The sequence below is a fragment of the Sardina pilchardus genome, chromosome 16 (assembly GCF_963854185.1).
Source record: "Sardina pilchardus chromosome 16, fSarPil1.1, whole genome shotgun sequence".
In the NCBI taxonomy this organism is placed as follows: Eukaryota; Metazoa; Chordata; class Actinopteri; order Clupeiformes; family Clupeidae; genus Sardina; species Sardina pilchardus.
The window spans coordinates 11,260,595-11,284,730 of NC_085009.1; the positions used below are offsets into that span (position 1 = coordinate 11,260,595).

The following is a 24,136-nucleotide window of genomic DNA, read 5'->3' on the forward strand; positions in this document are numbered from 1 at the left end:
GTCTAACGACTGCAACTCGTTTCAAATACTGTGGAGTTTACATATTGTGGCGTAGTTGGATAGGGGACTGTCAGTTCACCAGTTGGACAAAATAACCCTGACCATGCCGTTACCCCATGTAGACTATGAATGTCACCAAGAAAGTCTGTTTTCGCCCCCAGACACACACACACCGGTTGTTTGGTCGAATACAGGGGTCTACCAGTTAGGTAGTAATTGAGTTCAGTGCAGCTTCGTGTTTGTTATCGATTGACGCTGGCAACAACTGCGTGAAGGCATTATTGAGAACAGTCGTGGTCTCTTGGATTGTTGAGGTTCAATTGCGTGTACCACTTGCTTTGACTCCTAGTAGGCTAAACCATATACTTTAGTGTGTGTAGGTCAATTACAGTTGAATACCTATGTAGTTCCAGACTCAACTTCCAGTCTAAGGTTAGGCTACTAGAGTCGAGACCCCTCATATTATCTCTTACCTGAACAAAACCCATAACCCAAGTAACCCAATACTGCAAAGGATGACGTGTATGTATGGGTAAAGCTGTCTCAGGTAAATATGACATGTGCAGCCATACTCCTGTACTTCCATACATGGATTTAGATAATTTCGGAGTTCTTGTATGTCTGCCTTAATTCTGAGGAATAATTATTCCGTGCGTAAAGAACCATGCTATCCAAAAATCCTGAAATCTCTAAATGGTAAACTGTTTACCTTAGGCTTAGTCTCTTCGCCCAAATACACGTCATTCATTTGGACTAAAGGCTGGATCGGTCCTTGTCTCTGAACATGTGACATCTTTCGATAGTGACCTCTCGTCCTCTCTCCTCTCAAACACCCGCGCAGCTGTTGTCTGCACGAGCCAAAAACTGTACCCGCGGGCTCATTTCATTAGCCAGTGCCATCCAGCATAAGCTTTTTAGGAAAAACCCACACGCGCTCCAACGTGAGCTGCATACTGTTGCTTACTTCCGTGTGAACTCTATAGGGACTTGACAGATGGGCACAGGACGCTTTTATCACTCCATGTGAAGATTCATACACGTACAGACGTAAAGGAATATGATTTGCGTCGTAGTGTGTGCGTGAGTTGAGGGGAGGCCTGATGGCTATCTTTGGCCTAGAGTTTTCTCACACGCAAACACATGCGTATTTTGTGAGGATACCCAGAAAACGAATCTATTGATTCTACGTTGTATTTTATTTTAGCCTGGCTTCAAGGCATTGGCATCTGTTAGTAGCTGATAAAGGTGCTCATTCCACTCACTCCCTCAGAGTTTGTGAGGAGCAATAATGAAAGGCTACCTTGAAGACATTTGTTTCAGTGGACCTGGATTTGGTTTCTTGATCTGTCATACTGCAGAGGTCAGAGCGGGAAGTTTCTACAGAGATTCGATTACCCTGTCCAGAGATGAGAGAAGAATAGAGAGACTAATAAAATGAAATAGCAGTGGAAGTTCTCTTGGGCAGGATTTCATTCAGTATTGACTGGATGTACTCTGTAAGCCTCCAAAGAATGCAGGAAGAGAAAACGGATCCCCCCCCACAATGTGATTCCACACAAGTTTTCCTGTTAAAATGTTTCATTCTGTCTTGAATGCGTCTGCGTGGTCGTCGGAAAAGGGCATTACAGGTCAGCTAGATTAATGTTAATGTCTGAGATGTAGTGCTAGACACAGCACTGTGACACTCACATTCAGAAGAGACTCTCTTTCAGTTTGTTTTATTGCGGATCTCTTGACTTGACTATATGATTATATGGTGTAACTTCTCTTTTGTAATCTGACGTCTTATCTATTGTCTTTGAGTGCATTCTGGCGTTGCTTGTGTGCGTATATCTCTTGAGTCATGTCATCACAGAAACCTGGAAGGGGAAGTTTCTTTGAATACAAACGGTCTGAGACGCCTTATCTCTCTTTCTTTCCCGTCTCTGATTACTTGTCTTGCTTAATCTCCTCACTCCCACACCCCCTCCTGTCATATAGTAGGCTATTTGGTATTTATGTAATGGTTAGTGTTTATGTAAGGCTTCTCCATAATTGTTCCTTTTTGGGTGTGATGACTCACGTGGTGAGGCATGCCAGCATACCTGTCAGTGGAGACACCGGTGTTGAGACTGCAGAGCAGGGCAGGTTAATGAGATAAATGCATGGGTAGGGCCACAGACACCGGAGCAAACGTCATGGCAACAACTGGGGGAGTGACCAAAGGTGGTTCACGCTACCTGTCATCTTGATGTTTGATTTTCTTTGATGGCCGCTACCTCGCCCCCTGATTGTTTGTTTCTCTTCTTCTTTTCTCTTCCTCTTGCACACACACACACACACACACACACACACACTCTCTCTCTCTCTCTCTGTCTCTTTCTCTCCTCCCTCCTTCTATGTCACTCTCTCTCTAACTCATGTCATGCCTCTCTATTATGGCCATTGGTGCAGTGTGCTTAGGCACTGAGTGAATTAAAGTAGTTGGGAAACCATAATAAATTGTTCTGTCTCTTAGAAACACACCACACATACACACACACACGCACAGACACAGGCCACACAAGTGAGCATGTGCGTGTGTGTGTGTGTTTGTGTGTGTGTGTGTGTGTGTGTGTGTGTGTGTGTGTGTTTATGTGTGTGTGTTTTCATTCTACATATTAGACACACAGTACCACAGACACTGTGAACAATGGGCTCTTTGTCAGCTGGGGGGGGGGGCCCTGTGTGATTGAATTTTTTTAGGAATGCTGCACACGGTGGAGGGAAGGATAACGGGCTGGGCAGCTGCATAGCTCTGCTCTGCTGCAGCACTCTGGGCTCGTGTGACCTTTTGACCTTGGGATACTGCAGCACATCGCAAACACGACCTCCCCTAGTACCCGTCCACTCAGCTCCTGATTCCATGGGAAAGTCAGAGGAATGTGTGGAGTTTAGTGGAGAGTGTTTGTGTGAGTTGGCATGTGTGTGTGCATGTGCGCTTGCGTGCATGTGTGTGTGTGTGTGTGTGTGCGCGCGCTTGTGTGCATGTGTGTGTGCTTGTGTGAATGCGATTGCTACTATGCTACTGTTGTGTGGCTTGGCTGTGTAGAGTGAGTGTGCACGTGCAGAGCGAGAGCTCTTAAGAGTCTGTGCATACATATTTAACAAGACTTGGTGAGCTGCACAGTTACAACGGCAACTGATAAGACCACACTGACAAGACCCACCTAGTAAAGAGGGAGGGAGCGAGAGAGAGAGAGAGAGGAAGAGAGAGAAATAATTTTCTGACTTAACACAGGAAAGATGTTTCAAGTCCAAGTTCTATAGGAAGGGGATTTCTCACAGCTGTCAACCAAAAACCATCATGAGCAAAAAACAACAGCAACTGATTAGACCACACTGACAATACCCACCTAGTGAAGAGGAGGGAGCGAAAGAGCAGCAAGAGAGACAAATATTTTTCTGATATGGAGAGATGTTAAATTCCAAGTGCTATATAGGAAGGAGTTTTCTCACAGTGGTCAATCAACAACCAATCATAAACAAAATACCACCAACAAGAGATATTTAAAAAAGACAGAACTTCACTAAGAGCTCCTTGGAAGTGGTGGTGGCGTTGTGGTGGGATGGAGCGAGAGGGCAGGCCCTCAGAGCCTGGCTTCCCACAGAGAGGAAGTGGAGGGGATTTGGGCTGGATGGGAGGCAGATAAGGGGGGGGACAAGGGGAGGCCCAGAGCGGTTAGTAGGATGTGCCATGGAGGCCCTTAGCGGTTAGGAGGATGTGCCATGGAGGCCAGGGGCGGTTAGGAGGCTGGGCCATAGAGGGGTTGGAAGGCTGGGTCATAGAGGCCCGGAGTGGCAGGCAAAGCTGTGTCATTTTCCCAGAGAACACTGCGGCTCTGCACTGGTTTAGTGTGGTAGTCTCTGTGTGTTCTATACCCTGGGGGCCCTCCCTGACAAGTGCAGGCAGATGCATGGTCTTTTTCTGCTTAAATGCTTTTGTATTGTGTTTACATATCTTTTGCATAGTTTATGCTGCACGTGTGCACGTTTGTATGTGCTTGCGAGTGTGCGAATGCATATTTAATAGGATATGTCTATGTATGTACAGTAAGAATGCATTGTATGTTTGGTCCAGTTTTGAGTTACACGAAATAGTTTTTAATTACAGAGAGAAGTGATTGACAGATGGGCAGATAGAGAGCGAGAGAGAAAAAAAGGAGGGAGGGATGTATGGATAGAGGGAAGTGGAAAGTTACTGGGGGGGATGCAGCTATCCTTAGTCAGCACTATGATGATGACAGTGACTGCGACAGTGATACCGTCTGGCTGATCTGCTGGCTGGCAGTCCCGCTTGCTCGCTTGCAGTCAGACAGTCACCCCTCTCTCTCTCTCTCTCTCTCCCTCTCTCTCTCTCTACTGTTTTCTTTTCTCTCTTTGCTCTGTGTACTCTCTCACCCTGTGTCTGTCACGGTTTTATTCTCCTCCAGCATCGTTGTGAGGCCGTCATTCATTGCACGGACGACGTGCATCACCAAAGTGCTATGGCGCAGTGGCATTATGGAATTGCAGTGCCGAGAGATGGTTCTCCAGTGCTGTAACCGCATATCTGTATTTATAACTCAATAATAGTGTTCCTCGGGGAGCAGCTCTTGCTGTTTCACGTGGCCATTTTCAGCACCATATGCGTAGTCTTTCTCTCTCTCTCTCTCATCATCATGCATTGTACAGTACAGTATATATTCACATGAGTGACAGAAATTCTTCGGACACATTTACGAATAGTTGTTGTGCGTGACGCACGCTTTTTGTCTGTAACAGCGGGCAGCACGGAGGATGCCAGCACGCCGCCGGAGGACTCGGGCAGCAGCCCGGAGTACGTGGCGTTCGGCCTGGTGCCCGTCTTCTTCCTGCTGGGGCTGCTGGGCGTGCTCATCTGCCACGCGCTCAAGAAGAAGGGCTACCGCTGCACCACGGAGGCCGAGGACCGGCAGGCGGCCGAGGACGAGCTCGAGAAGGACCTGGAGAGAGCAGGTGAGCGAGGGGATGGGATGGGATTGGATGGGAAGGGGTGTGGGATGGGATGGGCTTGGATGGGAAGGGGTGTGGGAGCTACCATACTGGAAAATGGGGGTGTTCCATTTGGGTTGTACCACCTTAGTAAGGGGGTTAGATCTCTGATACCCCTTTTCCACCGACGCTGTTCTGGTGCTGGTTCGGAGCCAGTGCCAAGTCTGGAACCGGTTCTTTGCTTTTCCACACAAAATAACCTGGCTCTGGGCCAGGAAAACTGGTTCCAACTAGAGGTCTGCAAGCCCGTCGGGACCCGACGGGCCCCGACACATTATGCAAATTCGGGCCGGGTACGGGCCTTAAATTCAATAAATAGCACGGGCTCGGGTAGGGCTCGGGCTTGACACTAGTGATGGTTTTATGTACAATATTCATGATTTTTTCAATTATGATGTCAGAATTCATGTCCAAAAAACATTCACGCTTTTTATTTGGTGGAAACGGCATGAGGTAGGCTAGCCTAATTCTCCCAATGCTTGCTACACTTGCGCGGTAGTCCCCGCAAGCAGCAGCCCCAATGAACGGAACTTTAGCACCGCGGGCCGGGCGCTGGAAGTGAAACCTAAAGCCATCCACCGTGGACGCGATTGTCTTCCTGCACAAAGCAGCGAAATTAACAATCATGGATGAACTGTAAATAGGCCTAGATTTGCCTGTGTTTTTTTGGGATTATTTGGACCTGCAACTCAAAGAATGTGAGTGTTTTCTGTCACGTTGTTAGGCTGTTGGAAGCGGTCTATACTTGCGCTTGTACAAGACTTGCGCTTGTTGCCTTTATTAGGTGAGCAATAGCCTACATTTATTTGATTGTTATTTAGCCTAATAAATATTAAATTCAAAGTGATTAAATTCCTTTATTTATTTACACGGTGCTTAATAAGTTGGCTATGGACAAGGAGCTCATGTGTGCTGCTCATTTATCTACTCCCGCCGCGCATACAGATTTACCGATGTCATGCCTATCCTGGCTGTCCTTTACATACTGCTTTTGCGACGTCCCATTATTTCGACATTGAGGTCTAATTAAATTCACGAACGCTTGTCTTTGCAAGCGTTAATCGTGTGTTAAAAGTATTATTTGTTTAATTGTTCAAGTTGGCTTTCTGAGAAACCATTAGGCTACGTGACCGAAGTGTCGGGAAACCGTCATGTCTTATAGCGGACCCTTTTAGTCGGGCTCGGATTCGGGCTCGGGCTCAGTAATTGCTTAATATGTCGGGCCGGGTCGGGTTAGGGCCTGATTGCCAGAGGTCCGGGCCGGGCCGGGCCTGACATTTTAGGCCCGTGCAGGCCTCTAGTTCCAACTCAGCACCAACTTTGAGCTGGACCAGAGATAAGAACCAGTTACGTCCGCAAATCAGAAGCTTGCGTTGTCCACAGAGGCGGGAGTAACAAAACAAAATCTGAAAACAATGGCGGCAGCTCCAGGGGTCTAACTGGAAATATTCAATGTGAATAAAGGTTTCTTGACCACTTTTAATGGCTAATTTTGATACGGTTTATTGTTTATATGCGACACAAATGTGTCCCGGACACACAGATCATTGCAGGTTGCTGTAAGCTCCTGAACGGTAAAGTTAGCTTGTTAGCTTGTTGACCAAAACATGGCAACCTAGCATGCTGATATAACTACTGTGGTGTTTCTGGTCAGGCTAACGTTAGCAGCAAAAAAAGCAGCGTAGTATGGTCATAACCATAACAACGGGTGCTAATCAAGTGCTAATGTTGGCTAACATGCTTTTCTAGCTACTGCAATAAATACACATGCAATAGGGCACGTCCGGTTTTATTCCACAAATGGATACAGTGATACAGTTGAACTCTCTCGACATTTGAGCTTTTTGTGCTCAATGTTAATCGTAATAAGTTATTCCACCACATCTACATTTCTGCTGGTTGTTTTGGGATACAAAACCGCACGTAAACAGTGACGTAGCGACGCAGCACTACTCTGGAACTCAGTCTGTGGAAAAGCGAGCTGGTTCTTGAATAATCGGCAGGTAGCACCAGCACCGAACTGGCACTAGCACCAGCCCGGAACCAGCACCTGGTTCGTGGCGGTGGAAAGGGGGTATGAGTGACCTATGGGGTGCCTCTCATTCGTCTTTTTATCTGTCCTCCCTTTCTTCCTCGATCGGTCCTCGGATCCAGATAAACAATAATGGGGCGGCAACAATGGGATAGTCTATCTATCCAGTGTTAGTTATAGATCAGTGGGAACGAGCCTGGAGGACCAAGCATCGAGGATCGAGGAGAGATGTTGAGAGACACACATGATGTGGTAGGAAGAAGATGCCACAGGAAGTGACATATTGATAGTGACATTGAATCCGCCAATCTGCAGGATTGGCATGCTGTACCCTCTATACTCAGTCACAGGTTCCGTTTGGTTACATTCTATTCGAGTGTAGGCCTATAGAAGGCAGTAGCTCAGCTGTCAAATATTAATTGCGTTTGGTTTGCCTTGTCTTTGGTAAGGTTTGGTAAAAGCTGCTGTCTGCATGAAGCTTCATTAATGATTTTGTGCATTCTACCTTCAGATTCTATCTGAAATTCTTGTTGTGTACTTCTGACATTACTAGTAGGTTACCCACTCAGAAGAGCTTGAGTTTCAGTGGCTGCTGTGCTGGGTTGCTAAAAAAAGCGTACGTTTTATTCACTGTAGAGGATGTTTAAAGTTGTCATAATCCAACCCTTGGAAAATGGATACTGTCATCCTCATCCACCGCCAGCATTTAGTGATTGTGGTAGATGGTTTACAGCAGTTTAAAACCAGATGTCCCCCCTGGCTTTCGATTCCCCTTTTTTTCTCAGCCATTAGGAATTGAAACTGAATTGCATGTTCCACTCAAGTCTTTGCCCACCATGTGAGTCTGAGTATTCCAGTACAAAGGCTAAGGGTGCCTCTCATGTAAAGTTTATACGTCCTCCCTCGCTCCTCGGGCCTCGATCCTCACTGATCTACATAAAGAAAGATAGACGAAGGGATAGACTATCGTTGTTGCCGCCCCATCATTCTTTATGTAGATCAGTGAGGATCGAGGCCCGAGGAGCGAGGGAGGACGTATAAACTTTGCATGAGAGGCACCTCCAATGTGGATGTGGATCACTATTATGTGCTTTCAGGTCATACTAATCAACCTCATAGATTTGACCAGCTCAGCGACTATGAGGGTATAATTGGTGCAAAAGTCACGAGCACATTTAACTGGAGATTTCGCATTCGTACACTAAAGTCACACATGTGTAACCGTACATTTGAAGTTGTACATATTTTTTTCATACCTTGTTAACACAAAATAGGGCTACGGGTTCACGAATCCGTTTTACAAGTTCACAAAACCGTTTTACAGATACACGAATTCTCACCTGTGCATCACAAGTTACTGGCCTCATCCCCTCGAGACTTTTGCCCCACTTACACTTCAACGATTGGGGCAAAACACATTCGCACATCCGTGTTTCATAATCTGAGAACATGCACAACATTCGTGCACTTGCAAACCGTAAATTTGAAGTTGTACATATTTTTTTCATACGTTGTTAACACAACAGAGGGCTACAGGTGCACAAGTCCGTTTTGCAGGTTTACAGATCCGTTCTACAGATACACGAATCCTATCCTGTGCATCACAGATCCTGGCCTCATCCCCTCGACACTTTTGCCCCATATACACTGCAATGTTTGGGGCAAAACACATTCGCACACCTGTGTTTCATAATCTGAGAACATTCACAACATTTGTGCATTTGTAAATCCAAACGTGAACTAATGCAACATAAGTTGTGCATCTGTGATATATTTTCTCATTCATAAAACTTGCACGGCTACAAGTCAATCCATACAAGTGCTTGAGTCTACATCTGCGAGTTTCCGTTGCTGTTTTCCGGGGACGAATACTTTTGCACCAATTATACCACCTAGCGATGTGCAAAACAGATTTGTACTTGTGCACACAGAGAACATCGAACATCGAAAACAAAACAAGGCGGCCGGATCTGGATCTGGATCTGGATCGCGCCCACACATCCCTGCTCATATAGCCTAACCTCCGCTTGTTTCCTCATCAATATAAAGGACAAGGACGCACAATTTGTAGATTTTCTTTTCACAGAGTGAGAAAACATTTCGTAGTGATTATTTGCACCCGGGTGTAGCCTAAATAGTGGACTGGAGGCATTTTCTTATTTGCACCCAAACCTGTAGCCTAATGCGTGCAGAAACAGATGGGATGGCCTACCTAAATCTAACAAGTTAGGATTTGTAAAAACAATCTTTTTGATGGAAACGTGGTGCTAAATTCCCATAAACTTGTTCAGTGAACGGGTAAAACCGTCCGTTTGTAAGCAAAATCAAGAATAACGAGTTTGTTTACCGTCACCTAGCAACCAGAAGATAGACAAATATTAGTAGGCCTAGTCCATGAGATTTTAATAGCTATCGTATAGGGTAACGGGCAAATGCATATGGCGGTACTTTGAGATTGGCAGTTCGAATCCCATCCATTTTCCCACTTCTTTTTTTTTTTTGCATGCCAAAATAATATTGTGAAAGTATGTGCGAACGACTCTCTTTTCTTTGATGACGTTACCTCGCGGCAAATAAGAGTTTGTGCTTAATGAACCTGTCAAAATGGTCTAGTTTTATTTTAGTTATAGAAAGGCTACCGTTGTGAGTAGAACGCTATAGTCAACTCCTCTACAGAAAACAACTCTATTTAGGCATGCAAAAAAAGAAGAAGTGGGATAACTTTGGATAAGATTCGAACTGCCAATCTGAAAGTATCAGAGTTATGCATTTACCCGCTACCCTACACGAATTCTAATAAGGCACGATGAACTAGGCCTACTAATATTTGTCCATCTTCTGGTTGCTAGGTGACGGTAAACAAACTCGTAATTCTTGATTTTGCTTACAAACGGACGGTTTTACCCGTTCACTGAACAAGTTTATGGGAATTTAGCACCACGTTTCCATCAAAAAGATTGTTTTTACACATCCTAACTTGTTAGATTTAGGTAGGCCATCCCATCTGTTTCTGCACGCATTAGGCTACAGGTTTGGGTGAAAATAAGAAAATGCCTCCATTCCACTATTTAGGCTACACCCGGGTGCAAATAATCACTACGAAATGTTTTCTCACTCTGTGAAAAGAAAATCTACAAATTGTGCGTCCTTGTCCTTTATATTGATGAGGAAACAAGCGGAGGTTAGGCTATGAGCAGGGATGTGTGGGCGCGATCCAGATCCAGATCCAGATCCGGCCGCCTTGTTTTGTTTTCGATGTTCGATGTTCTCTGTGTGCACAAGTACAAATCTGTTTTGCACATCGCTAGGTGGTATAATTGGTGCAAAAGTATTCGTCCCCGGAAAACAGCAACGGAAACTCGCAGATGTAGACTCAAGCACTTGTATGGATTGACTTGTAGCCGTGCAAGTTTTATGAATGAGAAAATATATCACAGATGCACAACTTATGTTGCATTAGTTCACGTTTGGGTTTACAAATGCACAAATGTTGTGAATGTTCTCAGATTATGAAACACAGGTGTGCGAATGTGTTTTGCCCCAAACATTGCAGTGTATATGGGGCAAAAGTGTCGAGGGGATGAGGCCAGGATCTGTGATGCACAGGATAGGATTCGTGTATCTGTAGAACGGATCTGTAAACCTGCAAAACGGACTTGTGCACCCGTAGCCCTCTGTTGTGTTAACAACGTATGAAAAAAAATATGTACAACTTCAAATTTACGGTTTGCAAGTGCACGAATGTTGTGCATGTTCTCAGATTATGAAACACGGATGTGCGAATGTGTTTTGCCCCAATCGTTGCAGTGTAAGTGGGGCAAAAGTCTCGAGGGGATGAGGCCAGTAACTTGTGATGCACAGGTGAGAATTCGTGTATCTGTAAAACGGTTTTGTGAACTTGTAAAACGGATTCGTGAACCCGTAGCCCTATTTTGTGTTAACAAGGTATGAAAAACATATGTACAACTTCAAATGTACGGTTACACATGTGTGACTTTAGTGTACGAATGCGAAATCTCCAGTTAAATGTGCTCGTGACTTTTGCACCAATTATACCCTCATAAGCGACCTCCTTCTCGATCAGTCACTGCAGGTGACTGTGTTAGTGTTTACATGAGTACGGTTATTGAGTCTTGATGCAGTAATGTGCCGTTAATTCTTTTTTTCGTGTCCAACTGCTCCCAGAGCTGCTCATTTTTTCCCATAGACAGTGAAAGAAACATTTTTTCCCCCTATTCAGAGTAGCTAATAAGAAAATTGGCGTTCTGTTACTCACTTGCTCCCTCAACCTAACAAAATCCTGTTTTTCGCTCATATTGCCCTTGATTATCTCATCTGGCTGCACAGCTGCACAGCTGTACTAATTACTCTGTTAGAGTTGAGTGTTTTTTTGTTTGTTTGTTTGTTTTTGTTTTTAACCTCACTAAAATTGAGGTGATTTTGACGAGGCTTACAGGTTGTGAAAACTAGGCTTGCTGCTCTAGTATCTGTTTTTACACGACAAAAAAAAGCAATAGGGCTCGGGCACACGCCTTGCATTCTAGGAATATTCCCGCCATGTTGGTAGCGCACCGAACGTAATATCCATTCACTCAGATGCAGAAGACAAGAAGCAGAAATATAGTATTAGCGATTCTTTTCCTCTGGCGATCGTGGGTTGTGCTGTTACACCCCACTACACAGCAACATACGACCAAGAAGGCAAAAACTAAGCAACAGGAACACACTAATAGGCGGGAGTAAATCCATAGTAATCCATAGTAAACTAAGGAGTGAGGCTGCCAATATGGCTGTGCCCGCAAAGTTTTCACGTCATGATCCCGAACCCTATTGGGATTGTGACGTCAGACAGGCAATACCCCTCTCTGACTTGCCCTCCGCCAATCTGTCATTGTGCATCACTGCTGACAGGCCACTGTGTCCAAACAAAGGTGATAGTGTGGGGAATCGTGAACAAGAGCTCTGGCCACACTGACTGACACATTTCTTAGATAAGATAGCACCGCCGCCGTCTTTAACGTGACTGAAGAGGCATGTCTTGTGGTAGGGAGAGGCTGACATGTTGAAATGCAAGAAAGGTGCATCGATCTGCAGAGACCTCTACCCTGACCCCCATCTATGCGTCGCAATAGACTTGGGGAGTGAGCTGTAATGCTTTTAACAGAGGATGAGATAAAGGCGTTATCTATACTGGGAGAGACGTTTGTTAATATTGGACGCTTTATTGCTTTTATCTGAGTAATGGCAGACTCCATTTAACCCCTGACATTCCCACCCTCTCTCTCTCTCTCTCACACACACACACACACACACTCACACACACACTGTGTGACTGTTTAGTGTCGAGAGCATGCAAAAATGTTCTAACATGGCATTTAGTAATGCTGGCGTGTTTTTTCACTTAAATCCTCTCCGTGATATATTCTGGATGCTTCATGAAAATGTTGTGAGGGGGCGATTCCTGGAATGCTCATGAAAACAGCTTGGAGATGTCTCAGACATCTGATCTCTCTATCAGCCACAATCTAATTTGGGGCTCTGTTGACATAGCCATGCAGCACAGTGCCTTGCTGAAGCATATAACATAGGGGGGAAAAACACAAGGATGGAGAGAAAAACTGTGCGCCGACTTCAGATACACATTCCGGTTGTTTGCCTCGGTTATAAATCATACAAATTAATTATTCTCTCTGACTTTGAAGTCAGTGTTTCAAAAGAGACATCAGTCAGTGTGAATGTAAGCTAAATTCCCTCCCATACACTCCCATTCACTCTCATAGTGCCTCAGTTTGTTGTACTGTTAATAACGTGGGGCTGTTGTTGGTGGTGTGTGACTGTGCTTAGGTGAAATAGTCAGGATAGAGGAGCAAAGTGTGGTCCCTGAATAGTTGTAGTACTACGAAATACAGTAATTTCCCCCATATCAGCCGCATTGTGTATAAGCCGCAGGATAGTGTTTTATGCAAGTTAAAAGAAACAAAACTATATTAACACCATATTAACTGCCCCCCTGTATTAACTTTTTGCATTTTAAATTTTGCAAAATCAATGTATTAGCCGCGGCTAATAGTCAGGAAATTACGGTACTTGAGATATAAACTAAACTTATAATAATGGTCACAAAATCAACAGCAGCAATGTTCTAATAAAAATCAGTCACTGATGTTAAGTCAATAACAAGTGGCGAATTCTGGATCTCGCTTAGCTTCTCTTCGTCTTTTTCTCTGCGAGGCTTAGCTCTCTCTGCCTCCATTACCTTACCACCTGAACGTGTGGTGCTCATGTGTGGGCAGGGACTCTGGGCTCGGCGTGAAGAATGTGGTCGTGTTCATGTCATGTTTAGACTTGGGGCTTGCTGTCCTGCTCCCCTCAATAGCCAAAGTCAAGGGAAGCTGTTTATAAGAGGGAGAAAAAGAAGAAAGAGGAGGAGGTGGAGTGAGGGAGGGAGGGAGGGAGAGGAGGGAGAGAAGGAGGGATACAGAGAAAGCCTGTTGGATGACTCTGGAAGTTCTCTGTGTGGACGCTTTGTGCTGGAAAAGCCTGAAGGTTTCCAGCGGTAGGCGTTTGTTTGAGAAATGTGGTGTGGGGTTACTGTGTGCCGGCTCTTCCGTACGTTAACGGGCCCATTCAGTCCTACTGTGTGTATGAATTGGTGGTTTGGACAACAGTGTTGGCGCATAGCAAAATGTCAAAAAGAAAATGAGTCACCACATTTTCCCTCCTCTTTTTATTGCTTTTATTGAATTAATGTTGACATTTGCACAAAATGCACCTCATCAGTGGACTGTTATCGCGAAAAAAACAATGCATTTCTTGTTGCCGAAGCTAGAAGAACAGGAAGAGAAAGTCTTTCTGGTCTTAAACAAACATGCTAGAGAACAGTAGACTTTGGTGTTTGTGGTTGCTCTTTGGAGCATTGATCTTGTAAGACTAGTGTTTGCTAGTCTCTTAGCTGAAAACCACTGTGTGACTCATTTCTTGAGAAAAAGCGCGCCCTAGTAGAATGTGCCAATCAACCGACTTGTATATCCAACCAGGAAGACCGCAATAGGGCAGTCATGACCAGTTTTAGGTGGCAAACCAGGTTAGTTCCCAGAGATGACATTCTATACCATAGTATTAATGGGTTGTCTCATTAATGTTTATGGTCATCATGAAGCGCTGAAATCACATCTGGGTCCTTAAATCAACACGTTGCAGTTGATTTAACAGTTTGCAGAGTTGTGCGGAGTTCTGCAGCTCTTTGCAGACTGCTGCAGACTCTTTCAGAGGTCTTTGTGCCTGTGGACTCTTTCCAATTAGCCAATGAGGTGTTACTGTAGCATTAGAGTCCAGCTGGCTGTTTGTGACCAAGTCTGAACCCAGTAGGCCTCTTGTGGATCAGAGAACATGGCATCTGTGATTGAAATCTAACACGCTCTAATCAGGTGTAGAGAGCAGGAGAGAGACCTAGAGCTGTGCTGTGGGTTCCCAGGGGTCAAGTCTCAGAGATGTTCTCCCAGATGACCCCTCTCTCTGGGTCCCTGCACTGGACTAAACTAGTGTGAGTGTTGCATTTGAGTTGGGTTAACAAAATAAGAGTTACTTGTTAGTTGTGGAGAAACTGGCTATTCAGTGCATGTACTGTATCACAATCAGGTCCAAGTGCCCACAGGGACCCGAGTTTGAGTCTAACCCGGGTCATTTCCTGATCCCACTCTCTTTCCTACTGGCTTCCTGTCTGCCTCTTGACTGTCCTATACAATAAAGATAAAAATAAATAATAAATAACCTCAAAATGTACTTTAAAAGAGTGAAGAGCTGTGCAGAGATTACCTGGCAACAATGCAGTAATAACTAGAAACTCTGTTAAACGAAAACATAACCGCCTCCTGGATCCAGACGGTGATACAGATCACTCCCAAAATTCATCCATACATTATTTTTTTGTTATCTTGCGAACAAACAGACAAACAAACAGACAGACAAGCAAACCCTGATGAAAACATAACCTCCTTGCTGAGGTAATGATAATGCATTACAGCATATGTTACAGTGCACTGCAAGTGTTAAAGTACAATACAGGGGTCCATTGGTTGTGTCTGTTTCAGAGCATAGAATACATGATGCATGACGTTGATACATGCATACAATAATACATGGTTTTCTGAGACCTCTTACCGTAATTTCCCAACTATTAGCCGCGGCTTACAGTATACATTGATTTTGCACTATATCTTCGGCTATGAGGTTAATACACAGGGGCAGTTAATATGGTATTAATATGGTTTTGTTTCTTTTAACTTACACAAAACACTGTCCTGCGGCTTATACACAATGTGGCTAATACACAGGAAATTGCTGCACTTGCTCTTACTTGTAGCTTCATTTTATATCCGTGGATGTGTACTGTATGTAGCTTAGGGCCTGTCTTTTGGATTCTGAGTGTTCAGCTATGTGTCATGCATTAGTGGGCCACAGGGAGGGGCCTTTATCATCAAGGAGTCCTCAGGATTTCCCTTTTATCTCCTGAATGGAACCGCACGCTGTGGTTTCTGGAGGTATCTCACAAGGGCCTCGCTGAGTGTGTTGGAGGTAGACACTAGAATTCTGTTCCTAGATCAGCAGACTTGCCTCATGAATCCCTCATGAATGTGAGTTCTGTTCTATACAGTATTGTGTGTGTGTGTGTGAGTCTGTGAGAAGGAGGGCTTGATTTGTATGCATGTGTGTCTGAGAGTTGCGTGTGTGTTGAGGATAATAACGGCTCAGGGGCCTTAGCTGTATTGTCAGATCCTGAAACCGGTTTGGATCTTTTAGACAGAAGACCGAAGATGGCTCTCAGTTTCCCTGCTTACCCATCCTCAGTCCATTCTGTGTCCCATACAGTAGCCCTGTTGTCCTTCTGACAGACACTTATTTAGCTGTACACCTTTCCACCTTTCCACCCCTGCTCATTCACTCTCTCCCTCTCTCCTTTCCACCCCCACTCATTTATTCTCTCCCTCTCTCTGTTGACCTCATATCGTTCAGTAATGCTTCCCTTCATTCTGTCTCTTCACCATTTCTGTGTTCCCTGGCCGTTAAGTCATTCTCATGGTTGCACCCCCCCCCCCCCCCCCCCCCCCCCCTTGTTAGTTTGATCTTGCCATTCCCCCCTCCACTGCTTCAATCGGGTCTCTTTTTTTCAGGAACCCTGTATCAATTTTAATGCCAATCTTTTCTCATGCTTTCTGTTGACATCTCGTATATTAATTGATTGGCTAAGAAAGCAATTAAATGACCGTTTGTGCAAGTGCTGTGTTGCAGTTGATAAAGTGCATGTCTTTTTATTGCACTTTTTTATAGACCGATTGATCCCATGACCTAATCGTTAATATTGCGCTTCACATACAGTATGTAGAATGTATTGGTGTTTTTCTATTTTAAAAGAGAAATAAAGAAGAGCATTTCATTCAGAATCAAAACTCTTTCTCTCTCTCTCTGTCTCTCTTTCTCTCTCTGTGTTTCTCACTCTCTATCCATCTACGTATCTATCTATCTATCTCTTTCTCTCTGTCTCTCTCTCTCTGTCTCACTCTTTCTCTCTCTCTGTCTCTCTTTCTCTCTCTGTGTTTCTCACTCTCTATCTATCTATCTATCTGTCTATCTATCTACTGTATCTCTTTCTCTCTCTCTCTCTCTACACACTCTTGTTCTTACGTTCGCTCCTTGCTCAATGTTGTATCATGTTGGGTCACTGTGACTGCGGATGTGTGCTAGTTTGGCCTCCGAGTCCCATGCCATCAGAATGACCTCCGTCTGTGGTGGTGGCGGCGGTGGGATGAGGAAACCTCTGTTTTCTCCCACTCGGTCCGCTCGACCCCCCGTTACCATCACAACAATACACAGAGCTGAGCGGGTGCCAGAAAGCCGCACAGGAAGCACGTCTCTTCACTCAATAGGGGTCACGCGGCAGGCAGTGTGTGTGTGTGTGTGTTGTGTGTGTGTGTGCGTGCATGTGTGTCTTAACTAACATGGAAGTGTGTGTGTGTGTGTGTCGGTGTGACTACTACTACTACTGCTGCTACTACTATTATTACTACAACCATATACTTTCTAATGGGGAGACAAAGTACTCAACGAACCCCCATAGAAATGCATTGGGTTAGTTAGTAATGCCGACATGGCAGTTGTCTACACAGATCCCGCCCCTTCCTGTAATCCAAGTAACCCTAACGCACAGGATGCCTCCCCATTTGAGTTTCAGTGCTTTGTGAGTCTCCATAAAACAATCGAGAGGGTGTGTGTGTGTTTATGCGATGACGCTGTGCTGGCCGGGGGAGGTTTTGTATGTCCTGACCATAAGAGAGAGGCTTTTCCTTTCTAAGCAGGTCATCAAACCGCTCCTCAAACAGGCTGACCCACTTGCATTCCCTTCCTGTGTGTGTGCGTGTCCGGCCGGCCTCAGGGTTAGCCTGGCCTCCGTCTTAGTGACCGGCCCCGTAGATGCCGGAACTAACAGACGCTCTTAGAGTAATAATAATAACCGTAATGGCTCTTTATCAGAATAGCGTTCTGTTCTGTGCCTATTGTTTTGGCAGGAAATGGGCTGTTGGTAATATCGTGCGGTTCTTGTGAAGCACTGAATTGAATCATCTTTATGTCCCCGGGAGGAGTTCGGCTCACAACAAGTAGCCAGCACCGAACCACACAGAATGATATAAAAACAATAAAAGATTAATAAGATCATAAATTCACACAATGAATAGGATAGTGTTTGCGATGAAATTCATATTTGGTCCTATGCAAATTAATACAGTAACAGCAACCTGACCCACAGCTTGTTTAGAAAACCAACTGCTCAGTGGAAAATTGATCTCTGGTATTATGTTTGATTTGGCCTGCCAAAGAAAAGTACACTTCCTCCTCTATGGCAGGAGTGTACACTGGTGTGAATGGCGTGGGTGATTGATATTCATCAAAATGGCGGTTGACCTCTGTGTGACTCTTACCTCTTATGTGGCTCACCTGTTTGCCATAAAAAAAGTATAAAAGTATAAAGTATATAAAAGTCTGCCCACTTAAGCTCCCTTTCAATGCAGTGTTGATGAGATTCCCCAGATCATAAAGTTTCACTCACCTGTGTGACTCTTGACTTTAATTGCTGGTGACTGTCATTACACTTTATTAGCCTTGGAATCCTCCTAGCAGTTAGCTGTCACTTTCAGAATGTTGACATGCAATCTGTCTTTGTGGAAGTTTGGTGGTTTGATGGTTACCCGAAGTTTGGTGGCAGCAGGATTGTTTTTCCCTCCTGGGAGGTATGCTTTAATTCATTTTCGATCAAGGAAACAAAGCACACCCCATTGCGGATGCATTTTTTACACCATGAATGAGAAGTGCTCAGATGAACGAATTGGGACTTGAAATGAAAGTCATGTGGAATGATGGATGTTCTGTGAGCGTGGGTCTGCTCAGGTCAGGGTAGAGGGAACCCAGGAAGAGGGCCTGAGCGAGGCAGGGGCAGGGGTCTAAACCAATCAGAGTGGTGCATAGTCTCCGGAGTGCTGCAACATAGTGAGTCACTGGCCGCTCTGCCTCACCTGAAATGATCTCTGCCTGGGTAATATGAGGCAAAGCTCACTCTCTGGCAGGAATATGGATCAACATCAACACACACTCACTCACTCTCTATCTCTTTCTCTCTCAATTCAATTCACTTCAATTCAATTCAATTCAGTGAGTTTTATTGGCATGACTGTGCATTGTAAAATCTGGTCAAAGCATTAAGAACAGTACAATAAAGAGCCGTAACAATGGTAATGATAGTAATAACATACAGTATATGATTTTCAATAATAGTAGTATAATATAATAATGATAATAATATAATACTTTCTCTCTCTATTTATCTCTATCTCTATCTCTATCTCACACACACACACAGACACACACACACACGCACACACACACACACACACGCACGTGCACCCTAACACATCTACAGTATGCTCTCTCTCACTCATACGCACACACACCCATCTCTGCTGACGTTGTCTCTCTGTGTGAGTCACTTAGGTCAGGGAGTGCAGGGGGTTTTTCTGTCCTATACGTAATGATGAACGGATTAGTCAGTTTAGTTTCACTCTCACTTCAACTGTCAAATCGAAAGGGCAGAACTGATCACAGAACAGGTGAACGTGGCCATGAACCCCACAGGATGTGGTGTCCTTTCTTTGTCTTGGTGTCGTTTCACTCTCGGCGTCCTCATATAGTTAAACTCTGAAAAGCAAACAGCCAGTTTGTTAGCTGAAGGATTAATAAAAAAGGAACAGATGAACAAGCATATTGGGGGTTCTTTTGGTAAACACTCACACTCTCTCTCTCACACACACTAACACTCACTCACTCACTCACTCTCTCACTCACTCACTCTCTCACTCTCTCTCTCACACACACACACACACACACACACACACACACACACACTGTGACACACACCCAACATTAAATGAAAGAAAGAAAGAAACGAGTGGTGTTTGTTAGAATGTATGTTTGCCCCACACTCATGCCCCCGTTGCAAATAACCCAGACCAAACAAATCGCTGTCGTGTCAAACATCGGCGCGGTAGTGATCCAAAACGCATTGGGGATTTACTAAACACGTTCTCCTCTAATGGACCGAACCAAATGAGAACAAACAGAACCGGCCTGTGCAGCGCCTGGTCAGATGCCAGTCCCAGATGCTGTTCAGATCAGAAATGTCACCGACGAACAGGGGAGCACGAGCTGGATTATTGCTGGATTAATATGACAGATTATTGTGACAGATTGCTGTTACTGGAATCTCTCGTGATATCCTCATTCCTCACATATTGTTTGTGTATTCACCAAGCTTTGTTTCCTGAAAGCAATGGGTGTTAAATGCACCAATGGAAAAAAATGAGTAGGATGTTAGTTTTTCAGACATATTGGTGTCCTCGAGGCACATCATGGGGTGTGTGTGTTGGAATATACTGTATATGTGTATAGGAATATACAGCTCTGGAAAACATTAAGACACCGCTGCACATTTTTTTGTAATGTCATCCTATGGTGAGTACATTCAACTGAGTTGACAAGTCATATTCAAAATGAAGAGACTATTGGAAATTTCAATATGACCGTCAACTCATAGTCATTCAGCAACCGTAGGACATATCAGACAAATGTGCAGTGATCTCTTAATATTTTCCAGAGCTGTAATTTCTTATAATGTCTGTGATTATTGTATAAATTATTTGTGTAAATGACAAAACTTTCTCTGTTATTTTCTTTTTTCTTTCTTTCGTTCTTTCTTTCTCTCTTTCTCACTCCCTTTCTCTCTCTCTCTCCCTCCCTTCCTGCCCATCTCTCTGTCTCTCTCTTCTCAGATCTGAATGACACCTACAGCGAGGGCAACACGGACACTGTGGGCCAGATCGTCCACTACATCATGAAGAACGAAGGTAGCGTGGGAGCGTGTGAATGAAGGAGCGCTGTGTGTGTTGTGTGTGTGTGTGTGTGTGTGTTGTGGTGTGTGTGTGTGTGTGTTGTGTTGGGTGAATGAGTGCCGCCGTTGTGCCTGAAATAGGCCGGACGGCTGCTCCGGAGCGCCGGGGGTGAGAGCCAAACACTGACCAGTGCAAAGATGATGAAGGCTCAAGCAATTCAGTCCACTGAGACACTCTGCTATTCAGTGTAGGGTGTCAAGCCTCCAGTCTTCTGATGTAGTTTGGCTAGGGATTCATGGCCAGCTTTAATCGAGGACAAGTGTGTCTGTCTCTGTGTGTATGTATCTGTGAGCGAGAATGTGATTCAAGAACAAGAAAGTCTCCAAATTCTAGCAAAAGCACAAGCAAAGAAAAGTCTTAATCACCTATGAAAGATGGGGAGTGTGTTTGTCTGTGAAAGAGTGTGATTCAACACATGATCACAAATTCTCCAAATGCTGGCAAAACATGCAGACAAACACACTCATAATCACCTTTGAAAGACAGGAAGTGTGTGAGTGTGTGTCTGTTTGCACACTGCACACGTGTACACGTGTGTACCAGTGAGTGTCTGGTATGGTGTGTCAGAAAACAGTCACATTCACACTCCAGATTGAGGAAACACATGATTGTCTCGTTGAGTGTGACACACACTGACACACACTGTGAGTGTGTTACTACAGCAATTGTTCTTGGGCGGCCATTGGGCAAGAGTCCACGGGAAGGATAGTGCCACTTAGCACCTAGCACAACGCAGAGGTTCAAAAGTCCATCCACTCAACTGGTGTGGTTGTTAGGGAAACAATTTCGTTCCTCAGGATGACTGGATTTCTTTCCAGTTTGTTTGTCTGTCTGTAAAGTTGTTTTGGATTAAGGAAGAACTGAAAGCTTCTCACATTTTTTAGAAAAGAACATGCACCGTATTGACACAAGTACTGGGACACTTAAAAACATTTAATAACTGAATTCATGTGTTTCATTCAGACCCATTGCCATTGGCTTATAAATTCAAGCACCTAGTCATGCAGTCTGCGTTCACAAACATTTATGGAAGAATAGGTCGTTCTGAAGAGCTCAGTAAATAGGGCTCGGGCACACGCCTTGCATTCTAGGAATATCGCCATATTGGTAGTACACCGAACATAATATCCATTCATTCAGATGCAGAAGACACGAAGCAGAAATCTAGTATTAGCGATTCTTTTCCTCTTGCGATCGTGGGTTGTGCTGTTACACCCCACTACACAGCAACATAGGACCAAGAAGGCGAAAACTAAGTAACAGGAACACACTAATAGGCGGGAGTAAATCCATAGTAATCCATAGTCAACTAAGGAGTGAGGCTGCCAATATGGCTGTGCCCGCAAAGTTTTCACGTCATGATCCCGTGCCCTATTCAAGCGTAGTAGTCCTAGGGTGCACAGAGTAAGTTCCATGAAGACATCATTTGCAGAGTTTGGTGTGGAGGAGCTGTCCCACACAGAGCCCTGACCTCAACCCCATGGAACGTCTTTGGGTTGAGAGCGGAAATTGTGAGCCAGGCCTTCTCGTTGAACATTAGTGCCGGACTTCGTTATGCTCTTCAGAACGAATGGCCAAAAAAAATCCCACAGACACACTCCAAAATCTTGTGGGTACCCTTCCCAGAAGAGTGGAAGGATTTGCGTATAGACCTAGAATGGTGTGTCATAAAAGAGTGGAAGAAGTTCTAGCCAGAACCCCATAGACATGTATACGTATATACTGTATATCTATGCAGAACCCTCTGTCTGGTTATAGCTATCATCTGTATATCATAAAAGTTCCTGTCGGTGTAATGGTCAGATGTAGGATGTAGTGGACAGAAGTAGTCTGTGGCAGTGTTGATTTCTGGAGCTGGAGACTTTTCTGTTTTGTCTGCCCCTCTCTCTCATACTCACACACACACACACACACACACTTACTTACACTATTTTTCATCCAACATTTTCCACTCCATCTCTCAGACCCTCTTTAAGACTTGTGTAAATGTCAAACACCACAGATCTGCTGCAGCTCTGTGTCCAACTCCCTGTCTGGTGTTTAAAATAAACGAGAATTTGAAAGCTGCAGCCCGTACAGGAAGTAACCAATGAAAACAAACAATGAGTTGGACAAATGAGCCAGAAAAGATGACGACAGATGTTTGTCATCTGGACATTTTGGGTAATTAAACTTGAGACAATAGTAGTTTGACAGCCATTTGTAGACAACTGGCTGGTTAAACCAGACATATTGTAACCTTACATAATATGCTGAAGCAATGACTATTCTATCAGGTTCAGCTAATGGACTGTAATCGTAATTATAGAACAAAGCACTGATTATAATACTACTGAAATTAGTCATTGAATTTTTTTGAACAGTGTATAATAAAAATACAAAGAACACTTTGAAAACACATCCAATTTCAATGGGAAAAGCCATCATGCAGGATATCTACTGGGCAATGTGTAGGGAACAAAAGGGTGCCCCACCTTCTTTTGGAAATTAAAATTATCCACCTACAGTGGGGCTGAATTCAAAGACCCCCTTGAAAATCAAAGTGAAAAAAATTATGCGACAGGCTAGTTCATTTTGCCTGAATTTCATCGCAGGAACTCAAACTGGTGCTCAGTTGATCATATGGCCCCCACATGCTGGACTACATCGAGACATGCTCCCAATGAGAGGGCGTGTGGTGTCCTGGGGGCAGAGGTGGAAAACTCCAGCTTCAGAAAGTAAAAGTCCAATCATGTATTGGTTCTACCTGTGCACTTAACAGGTGATCTCATCAATTAGCTGCTTGACCTGGCTGAAGAGTTGTGCTAAATAGAATCAGCTTGTTTGAGTGAGTGGTTGGCACAGATATGTGGTAGGACTTTTACTTTCTGAAGCTGGACTTTTCCACCTCTGCCTGGGGGATCTGCTCTCATGTGGACACGGCCATCACTGAGCTCCTGGACAGTCTGTGGTGCAACCTGGCTGTGTTGGAGGGACCAAAACATAAATCCATACAACACCTCTGGGACATTAAAGGGACACTTCACCGATTAGCATTAAGCTTTGTATCTTTAGTCATGTTTTTGAATGGTCGTGCATCATTCCCTCAGTTTGCCTTGAGATGGGAGAAATACGGATTTCAATGAAACCCATGAATAGGACTTCCTGCTTTCAATGATGTAAAATGATGATTTCCAACATCGCCCAACATTGAAATCCGTATTTCTCCCACCTCAAGGCAAACTGAGGGAATGATGCACGACCATTCAAAAACATGGTTTTCTAAAGATACAAAGCTTAATGCTAATCGGTGAAGTGTCCCTTTAAGTCAGGGGCGTGTGAGGGACAGTCAATGGTATCAATACCTTCATCCTCCAGGACTTGCCTGCACACTCTCGCCACATGTGGCCAGCCATTGCTGTGCCCCAGGAGGAACCCAGGGCCCTCTGTATTTTGTATTCTACGGCAAATGCCAGTTGAGCTCCACAGTGCTGGGCAGTGAGCACAGGTCCCCCTAGAGGCCATCGGGCCCTCAGGCTATAGCCTCATGAAGTCTGTTTCCGACAGTGTGGTCAGAGACATTCACACCAGCGGCCTGCTG

General features: G+C 44.5%; 1 protein-coding gene across 1 annotated transcript in view; it reads left to right on the forward strand.

The window, feature by feature from the left end:
• LOC134060021 (RELT-like protein 1) overlaps nucleotides 1–24,136 on the forward strand; it is a 38,540-nt gene that overhangs the window by 498 nt on the left and 13,906 nt on the right. The window contains exons 2-3 of the mRNA XM_062516593.1: nucleotides 4,783–4,995; nucleotides 20,437–20,511. Of these exons, the coding sequence (XP_062372577.1) occupies nucleotides 4,783–4,995; nucleotides 20,437–20,511 (288 nt within the window). The remainder of the gene's footprint in view (nucleotides 1–4,782; nucleotides 4,996–20,436; nucleotides 20,512–24,136) is intronic.